Source organism: Diospyros lotus, chromosome 12 (genome assembly GCF_014633365.1).
Source record: "Diospyros lotus cultivar Yz01 chromosome 12, ASM1463336v1, whole genome shotgun sequence".
Taxonomy (NCBI): Eukaryota; Viridiplantae; Streptophyta; class Magnoliopsida; order Ericales; family Ebenaceae; genus Diospyros; species Diospyros lotus.
The window spans coordinates 36,451,030-36,460,749 of NC_068349.1; the positions used below are offsets into that span (position 1 = coordinate 36,451,030).

General features: G+C 36.9%; 1 protein-coding gene across 1 annotated transcript; it reads left to right on the forward strand.

Moving 5' to 3' along the window:
* On the forward strand, nt 1-4,298 carry LOC127786475 (E3 ubiquitin-protein ligase At4g11680-like). The gene is made up of 5 exons (XM_052313894.1): nt 1-733; nt 1,772-1,891; nt 1,985-2,117; nt 3,375-3,539; nt 3,767-4,298. The coding sequence occupies exons 1-5, from the start codon at nt 162-164 to the stop codon at nt 3,941-3,943; spliced, it is 1,167 nt and encodes a 388-aa protein (XP_052169854.1). The 5' UTR covers nt 1-161; the 3' UTR covers nt 3,944-4,298.
* Nucleotides 4,299-9,720: the final 5,422 nt, after the last annotated feature.

Below are 9,720 nucleotides of genomic sequence, written 5' to 3' on the forward strand. Positions count from 1 at the left end.
CGAGTCAGCGCTGTAAATTCAACCCCACCGAGAGGACAAATGCCCAAATCATTCGTCCGCTCAAAAACTAGGGTTTAGTCTTCCCCAAAGATGGCTCAAATCAAGTCGGTCTCAGCCCTCGCTTGATCGATCCGTACAAGTTGGCAAGAAGCTATCCGCCGATGTCGACGGTTAGGCCGTCTCGCTCTCCGGCCGACGACGGTAGTACTACCAACGGCGTCGACACGACGCCGTTGCTTTCGGATCAGATCTTCCGGAGCCGGCGGTTTGGGCGGCGGCAGCCGAGCCTCCGCGGAGCGGCGCGGTTCCTCCGGCGCGTGAGCAGCCGGAGGATGATGCGCGAGCCATCGATGCGCGTGCGCGAGGCGGCGGCGGAGCAGATCGAGGAGCGCCAGAGCCACTGGGCCTACTCGCGTCCGCTCGTGGTCCTCGACCTCATGTGGAACATAGCGTTCGTCACCATCGCCGTCGTCGTGTTGGTGCTGAGCCAGAGAGAATCGCCGAGCACGCCGTTGAGGCTTTGGATTGTCGGCTATGCCCTCCAATGTCTGCTTCACATGGTGTGCGTGTCTGTCGAGTACAAGCGGCGGCGTACTTCACTGGATAGTTTGCGATCCCGAGGGCAGAGTGGTGGTTGGTGGGGCAGATTGAATTCCAGTTCGAGCTTGGACAGTGATGGAACAGACGCCGAGGATTATCTGCAGGAGCGGCCTCAGAGTGAAGATGACAGTAGGTAGAATGCGAATTTTCTGATTTTACTGTCTTTGCTTAAGTTATGTGATTTGATATGAATTGGTGGATAATTTGACGTTTTCAGCTTCGGGTCATCGCTATTCTTTCTATTTGTGAAATTTCGAGAAAGATGGTTAAGGTTTAGAATCAATCTTGAATATTGCCTAAAAACACAAGGTTCGTCCTTGGGAACCCTATACTGGTAGGCAAGTAAGCCCGGTTGGAGAACGACAAAGGTTCCCTTTCACACCAGAAATTACCTGGTAAACAACCCTCATCTATGAGGCGTGTGCCGTGAATCTTAGCTCTAGGCCACCAGACCATTTTCTCCTAGATTCCCTTGTTGGCAACCAATGTGCTTGCTGGAATCTGGATACGATACTCCATGCCTATATTGGACACCATTTAGGGGGTTTTTTGCTCATTTCCGCAACTAATGTTGATTTTTTAGCTAAACTCAACAATTGTTCCTCAAGGTGAATAACTTGTGATCCAATGTAAGGATAACACGTGGATTTGCTAAAAAATGACATGTCAAGGTAGTGCATAAGACATGCTAATGTCAACGGCCTGACAGGATTATCTATTAGTTATAAATAGAAGGTCGTAATTCTTAACTTGAATTGACTAGTTAGTTAATTTATGAGAACGGTGGTCACTATTTAGGTTCTCTTTGTGCGTGGTACCAGATTGAATCTTGGGTTTAGTCTTTAGTTAATATGTGGTTAGTCTATTGTACTAACACAGCCTACCAACTTGCTATATTCTTTTCATTTTTCTGATCTTGTAAGCTTGTATCACTGCTATTCAGCAGACCTTTGAGTAACCTTCCTCTGCTTGTGGGGATGCATACGCAGTCATAGCCTTTGAATTTTTAGAAAATAGTGAAAAATTATTTCATGCATTATTTTCTTGAGGTGGAGATCTTAGTCTTTTGTTTTTTATGCTCAGTTTTTTTTTTTCTTTCCCCGTTTTGATAAATAATTAACTTTGCATGGATATACCTCAGTACATGTAATTTAATAATTTCTTATGACAGTGTTGCCAAGCATCTGGAATCTGCAAATACAATGTTCTCATTTATTTGGTGGATCATCGGATTCTATTGGGTATCCTCTAATGGTGAAACTTTAACACACGATGCTCCTCAACTTTACTGGTTTGTCTGAACACATTATCCTCCAATGAAGTTTTGAATTCAAGATATGTTTGGTTGTGACTTGGATTATTTATTCACAGTTGCATTTTGCAGGCTCTGCATGACATTTTTGGCATTTGATGTGTTCTTTGTTGTTATCTGTGTTGCTGTGGCATGTGTCATTGGTATTGCTGTTTGCTGCTGTCTACCATGTATCATTGCGATCTTATATGCAGTAGCAGATCAGGTAATCAGTTATGCTAATGCGTTCTTTCCCTTTGTTGATGACCACAAGAGTCTTTTCCATATTACATTTGTATGCTTAGATTTTTTGAACTGCAAAATAGTCATGGTTGTCACGGCACATATCAAAGAAGTTGGTTGTTAGGGTGAATGCTTTTATTGATCTAAGGGTGCGTTTGATTGCAAGGGTGGAATTTGAGTGGAAAGAAAATGAATTCCAGGCAATTGAATTGTAGGGAAAATGAATTCCTGGAAATTGGAAATTTAAGTTGTTTGATTGGTATAATTTTCTACCTAGAAAATGATGTTATTTTCCATCTTTTGGTGTTTGATTGGTAATATTTTCCATAGAATTAGATCATTTTTCTGGCATTTCGTGTTTGATAGGCATTATTTTTCATGGAAAATGACACATTTTCCATGGAATTCAATAGTGAAAATGTATTAAAAAATATTAAATCTTGTATAGAAAAATTAAAATAATAACGTATTTTAAATTAATTAAATTATTTTCTTAAAGAAATAAAACTACAAAATTATTTTTGTTTTGTTTTTCAAAAAAATAATTTATACGTAATTTTGGCATATTTTCTTTTTATACATTTATATTTATTAATTATTAAAAATATAAAATATAAAATAATTTACAAACCCTCCCCCACCCACCTTCCCTTCTCCCTCATCCCCAGCTGTCGCCCACCCACTGCCCTTCTCAATTGCTAGGAAAATTCCATCTCCTTCCCCCAAAGAATTTGATTTCCATGGTTTGAAGGAAAATGGCCTCACGTGATCATTAATGGGAAAGTGAGTTCCCTGGAAAAAAAAATGCTATCAAACAATGCAAAAGTTGGAAATTGGGTAGAAAAGTTACCTTTTCCTTGGAAAATTTGGGCTATCAAACGCGCCCTAATTGTCTTACGAATCAGAATTGAAATTGATTGAACTTCAAACTTTGGAGTGAACATATAACTTAGTTGAATGCCAACGACTTGGATCAGTAAAATTTTATGTTTCTCAGATGAGATATCTTTGTAGGAGATTTGGTTACAACCTTGGGTTGGCTATGAGCATTCGTATGCACACTTCGCCGCTTGTCCTTTCTAGTTCTGATTGATACATGCTTCTCATGTTTAACCATTCATTATGTTCCTGGGAAGCACTTTAGCAGCCCACAGTTTGGGATGTGCCTAGAAGTTGTCCTTTAATTTCAACGCCTTGTTGTTTCACCCTTGACTTAACATGTACTTCCATATGAAAACAGGAAGGAGCAACAACGGAAGACATTGAAAGGCTGCCCAAATTCAAATTTCGGAGGATTGGTGAATTTGAGAAACAAAATGGGGAGATCCAAGAATCCTTTGGAGGAATAATGACTGAATGTGATACTGATATGTCCATTGAACGAGCCCTTTCTGCAGAGGATGCTGTAAGTCCACTAATTTATCTAGATATGTTGTTTCAAGAGCTCTGAAAATGTAGAAAAGCATAAATAACATGTAAAGTCCACTAATTTGTCTTAGTTTGGGAACCGTTTTAGTGATGGGCATTTGATCTTTTGTTGGTGTGTTATGCATGCAAATGTAGAAGGTAATGGGGGAGTGTTGATTGCTTACTGCAAGAACATTAACAGCAAGTCTTTGTGGCAAATTACAGGAATGCTGTATTTGCATTTGTGCCTATGATGATGGAACTGAACTGCGGGCACTCCCCTGCCATCACCATTTCCACTGTTCCTGCATCGACAAGTGGTTATACATCAACGCGACATGCCCTCTCTGCAAATTCAATATACTGAAGAATGGCAATCAAAGTGGAAGTGAGGAACCCTAGGAATGCTTGTTCTTCATCAACTGATAGGTCAGTATCTTGTGATTCATGTTTCACATCTCCCATATTCTTCTTCAAGTGCCACTGCACCTCCAATGAGGAACCATTCTACTTGAAGTGCAGCTACAAGTATATAAGAACATTAAAAAGGTTATTTTTCTCTTCCTTGTATTTATTGGCTCTTCTAGTTCTTGTGTTTGTGTTTCTGTGGTTGATGTATACATAGTTTTATTCTCTTTTTATTATTTAATTTTTTGTTCTAGTCCTAGACTCTTAACAGTTTGATGGTAGTCTACCTGCCTTGTATATCTAACTTGTTGGAATTGAATGTTATTAGGAGAGCAAGTTCTTCTTCTTATCCTTCTTAGGAGACGTCTAGGAAATATTTAGTATAACTGGTCAACCACTTAATTATATTTAGAATAATTTAATTTGAAATTAGTCATCTGTAATAACTGCAATAATTAAATATGTTAAATTTATTAATTTAAAAAATATAGTTAGAAAAATTGTGACGGTTTAATGGAATAGGTTAAGATTGTATTTGGATGGGGTCATTTCATCTTATCTTTTGAAATTTTAAATTCATTGTTTAGATACACCTTTGTTGAAAAACATTTGGATTTGGTTCAGACTCATCTTGAATTTGAAAATAAAAAAAATAGAATAATTTGAAGTGTAAGCATTTTATTTTTTGCTAAGTTGTTAGGATTAGGAGCTCTTAGGATCACTCAATTCATATGCCAATATGATTCGCACCCTCACCCGAAATCAATCACAACAACAAAAATGAAAAACTGAATTGGAATAGAAACAAACAAACTACACAAGTAGACAAGCACAATTTATCTTGGTTCGGATTGCTTGAATGCAACCCTACATCCAGCCTCTTCGATCCAAGAGCAATCCACTAGAAATCATTCAAGAATCAATACACAAGAGTCCCTCACGAGTACAGAATGAAAATCAGTATTCTAAAACGCGCTAGGCGCTAGTCGGGCGACAGGCTGGGGCCTAGCGCCTAGGCAGGGACTAGAAAAACTGCTATTTTTTAAATTAAAATTCATATTATTCCAAATACACATATAAATTAAACAAAGATTATAAAATATTAATATAGATTATTAAGTTTAGGGTTTAGACTCTTGACTTTGTGAACACAACTTATAGGCATTAGAAATAATAGAATCAAATAAAGACATAATAACAAAATACAACACTTGGCAGAGGAAGAACGCAACAAAATACAAGCAGCAACAACAGCAAGCAGCTGCAACAAAAACACTTGGCGAAAGAAGAAGATCGAGAACGGAGGAACTTCAAACCTAGATGATGGCCGTACGTACCGGAGGAAGAAGATCGAGAACGGTAAGGAGACGATTTGCGGTGGCGGCGGCGACAACAAGGAGAGAGCAAGTGACGAGTCAGGCAGTGTGCGACGAGAGACGACCCAGGCGGCTCAGGTGGCTTACTACCCAGGTAGATAGGCGGCCGCAGGCAGCCGCCTGCGGCTAGGTGTCGCCTAGGCACCGAATTGGCCAAAGTAATCGGCTCGACGCCTAAGGGTGCTGATCAACAGTTAATCGGGGCGACCAGGGGCGACCTTTTAGAACACTGATGAAAACCAAGATTACAAAGGTTATCTCTCTAGTCTTTTCTCTCAATCACTTGCTCTCGCACACAATTATGAATGATAATTTAAACGACTGCCCCTGCCTTCCTTTTATAGACAATTAGGGCGAAAACATCAAAGGATATAAAAGACACGACAATACCTAATATACCCTTACACTCAAGTTACCGTTTAGAATAAAAGCTAACTAATTAAACTGTTGCTCAAATACCAATCCGACTCAATTGACTTCTCTTGATTCTTCTAAGTCTTCTAGAATGTTCTCTATGCAAAACTCTACATAAGTGAAATGTAAGCATTTCAAATTACAAATTTTAAATGACATTATTTAAAATCCTTTTATCTTAAAGCAACTTGTACATGACATAGCTTTTGGAATTTCGAAATTGAGATTCCAAATGAATAGGTTAAATGACCTTATCCAAATAGATCATCTTCTTAAATAATGTTATTTTAATAATATATTACTAAGATAGGATCCAATAAAAATTATTTATCAAAATAGGTTCCACTTTGGCATGTTGATATAGAATTGCTCATCCCATGAGTAGTTATAGATCGACACTTAAAAATCTTTCTTAAATGCTTAGAAAAATATAGTTGTGTTAAAATCGCAGGTTACATTCCCGGTTTTATAGTGGTGAAAAAGAATTAAAATATAGTTTAGAAAATAAACAAATTATATTAGACAAAAAAAGTTATAATGCTTATTTTGTTAATGAAACAGAAAACTAACACTAAAACGTACTTTGGTAATGTGAGTTGTTCTTTCCCTATGGTTGTTTTTGATAGAATTTTGTTTTGGATGATTTCAACTTCTAAGAGGGTTGTGAGAAGTTGCTTAAAGCTAAAAGGAGTAGCAAATAAGGCTCGTTTTGCAAAAAGAAACCCAATAGTGGAAGGAAATCCATTGCTGAAAATTTGAGATTCACATACTTATTTCCACTGGTTGATCCTTCTATCAATGCTGAATAGTTCCTTATCTTGCTCTCTCCAAGTGGGCCATAGACAAAAGGAAAGACGAAAGTCACTCCACAATGTCGATAGAATGAGTAACTGACGGAAATGGATATTGTCTTAACTTTCTTTTAACGAAAGGTGGCTTATTTGCCTACTCCTTTTAGCTTTAAGTAACTTATCACAGTCCTTATAAAACCTGAAATCATCCAAAACAAAATTCTTCTCAAAGTAACTCTTGAAAATATTTAGAATCTCTATTCCTTGATCCATTCAAATGTGGAATGGTAATAATGATTGCAAAAATATTTTTTGCAAAAACCAAGCTTATGAAGAAACAAAGACTATATAGAGGCTTCATTTTTCTTTTTTTAAATTTGGGGGTGGGGGGGTGTTCTCTTTCAACCATGAGTATATTGTCCTCTTTTCTAGTAATGGGTATCCATTGCGAGCATTGGTGCTCATTCAAAGCTTTCTTGAGGAAGATAAGGCAAGGGGTAAAACAAGTAAAATTGTTTGTGTTAACAAGGGAGCATTGGAATTCGATTCCTTAGACAGATTAAAACTACTTTTAATCACACCCACTCTCGAATGAATCAATCAGAACAGAAATTACGAGAACAATATCAGAATTGAAAGTAATAAGAACAGAAAATCAAACCACACAAGGACACCAATTCTTTATCCTGGTTCAGTTCATTCTTGGAATGAACCTACATCCAGCCTTCAAATCCCACCGAGAGCAGCCTTTTCTTTATTGGAAATGATCAGTACACAGCCTTCTCACGAGTACAATCTTGAATCACACTGAGATTACAAAGAGCTATCTAGATTTCTAGTCTTTTCTCTCATACACAGAAAGCACTTGTAAACTATATGATATCCAAACGACTGATCCAGCCCTCTTATTTATAGACTAATTGGGTGGACAAAACTATACAACTTAACCGGGTTTGATATTACCGGTTTCACCTCTCCCAAACTAACTAATTTACCATTTGAGAATATAACCGCCTATCTAAACCCCCGTCGCTTGACATATTTGGCTGCTTCACTGATATATACGACTTGCTCGAGGCAAGCATTCTTACAGTTTGTCATGTAGTCACTTGGTAGCCTTTTTCCATTGATGATGAGGGTCCAATGGGTCTCTTCTGAAGCCATGGCAGATTCACGAACTGGGGCAAGGCCTTGTGGCCCTTGTCTCTTTCAAGTTTGCATGGTGAATCCCTTCACTGATTTTTTTTTGTGAGAAGTTCTTGCTAGTTGTTGCTTCTATCAACACTTCCTGTGTAGTGATTGTTCACTTGGAGAGAGGAAGAGAAAGGATTCAGGGAAGGGTTTAAACATGGAAGAGAGTGAGAAGAAGAGACGGATTGAGATGAGAGCTGTGCTTACATGGTTGTCACGTTATAAGCTTATGTGGCAGCCGTGTTATTAGTTAACTGCTAACCTAACGGATTGTAATGGTAGTCTAAAATTGAAATGAAATAGAAAGTTAAATACCTCTATTGGAAAAAATTAAAGTTGAATCTAGATTTGAAAATAAGGTGAAAGGTGGGTACATCTATGGTAATTTACCCTACATAAATATAGTGTTTTTTTAGTTTAGGGACAATTGAGGAAGAAAAGAAAACAATAATACGGTGTGGTATGGGCCCGACCATTGTTTTTGATTAGTGTATATTTACCTTTCTAATTTGAATATGTTTATACATCCTTGATTTTAAATGGTTGATATTGTGTGATGGTGAATGTCTTTGGAGGTTATTTTGGAATAAGGTGCTCAACATTTTGTTGGACGGTGTTGGATTACTTTGATGAAGATATCGTTTTGAGTATTTTGATGGGTGATTGTTTGATTGTTTGAATAGTGTTTGTTGAGATGTTATTTGTTATTATTTTTCAATCATATGCCCAACATGTTTGGATATAAGACTAGAGAACAAAATAGGGAGTTTGAATGTTAAGACTTGCCTTTTTCTTGCGGTACTTCGAACAGCTGATAGGGTGCATTGAACACCTTATTGATGTTTTTTCAATAATTTTTTGGCGTGTAGAAATGCCAGATATATTCACTAGCCACCCATTGATATAAGCCTCGTAAGAAATAAAAGAAAATGTCCAGAAACATTATCGGTATTTGTATAGTATTTATCGGGGTTTTCAAAAACTAGAAATGCATTGATTTCTTGACGTTCATAGTGGTAAAGAAATGGTGTTTTTTGGCATTTGGATAAATATTGGGAAAGTATAAAATAAATGTTAGAATAGACGACGAAAGGACTTTTCTTTTTTGGGTTTTTCTAGCGTTTATAAATGTTTTTGTTATTCTTTTTTGGGATTTTCTTGTGTATACTATCGTCTTTGCTTGGTTTTTATGTTTTTGTTATTCTGTATATGCTATTTACTTTTCTCCGCACAAGGTTCATTTTGTAAATTTTTTTTTTAAATTTTTTGCCATTATAAAATTGTGAGTTTGACATGCGATTCTATATCAATGTGACAAGGTGGATCCTAAATTAATTTGGTAAATAGTTTTAATTGGGTTTATTTTGATAATATTTTATTAAAATAATGTTACTTAAAATCACTGCCTATCTGGATAAAGTCATCTTTCTAATTCATTTGGAATTTTGTATTTGAAATTTTGATGCTTCATTTTAGCTGTATAAAGGTGCATTTGGATAGAATGATGGTGCATTTGGATAGAATGATTTCAACCGACCATTAGCTACATTATGATAAATTGCACTTAGAATCCTTATTGTTTTTCCACCTTTTGCATGAAGACCCATTGTTGTTTCAAAAAATGGTTCTGAAGGTCATTGTGAGTATTTCCTTTTTAGAGAATATCCAGTTTAGCCATAGATTTTGCTAGGAAAGCGAGCTCGTTTCTCTAGCCCAATCATAGGGCAGGTTTTGCATCGACCATTTACTTTTTAATTTTAAAATTCTGTTTTAGTTAATTTTAATTTAATTAAGACTTAATTAATGTCGTTTGTGACAAAAGAGGTGTTGGTGTTAAAAAATGTAAACGAGGAGTTTTGGAGCCAATTTAAATCAGAGTGTTCTGATTATGCTTGTGGATTAGTACTTATATTAGTTCAAGCAACAGATGTTGCCACTTGTATTTTGAGTTAGAATATACGATTTTGAGATATAGGGAGCAAAATCTAGGGAGGCTAAA

What these genes read in the sequence shown, in the direction of transcription:
- LOC127786475 (XM_052313894.1), top strand. Translation starts at nt 162, where the DNA reads ATGTCGACGGTTAGGCCGTCTCGCTCTCCGGCCGACGACGGTAGTACT. An exon ending in GATGCTCCTCAACTTTACTG is followed by an intron (nt 1,892 to 1,984) that starts GTTTGTCTGAAC and finishes TGCATTTTGCAG; the next exon opens with GCTCTGCATGACATTTTTGG. An exon ending in CCCTTTCTGCAGAGGATGCT is followed by an intron (nt 3,540 to 3,766) that starts GTAAGTCCACTA and finishes GGCAAATTACAG; the next exon opens with GAATGCTGTATTTGCATTTG.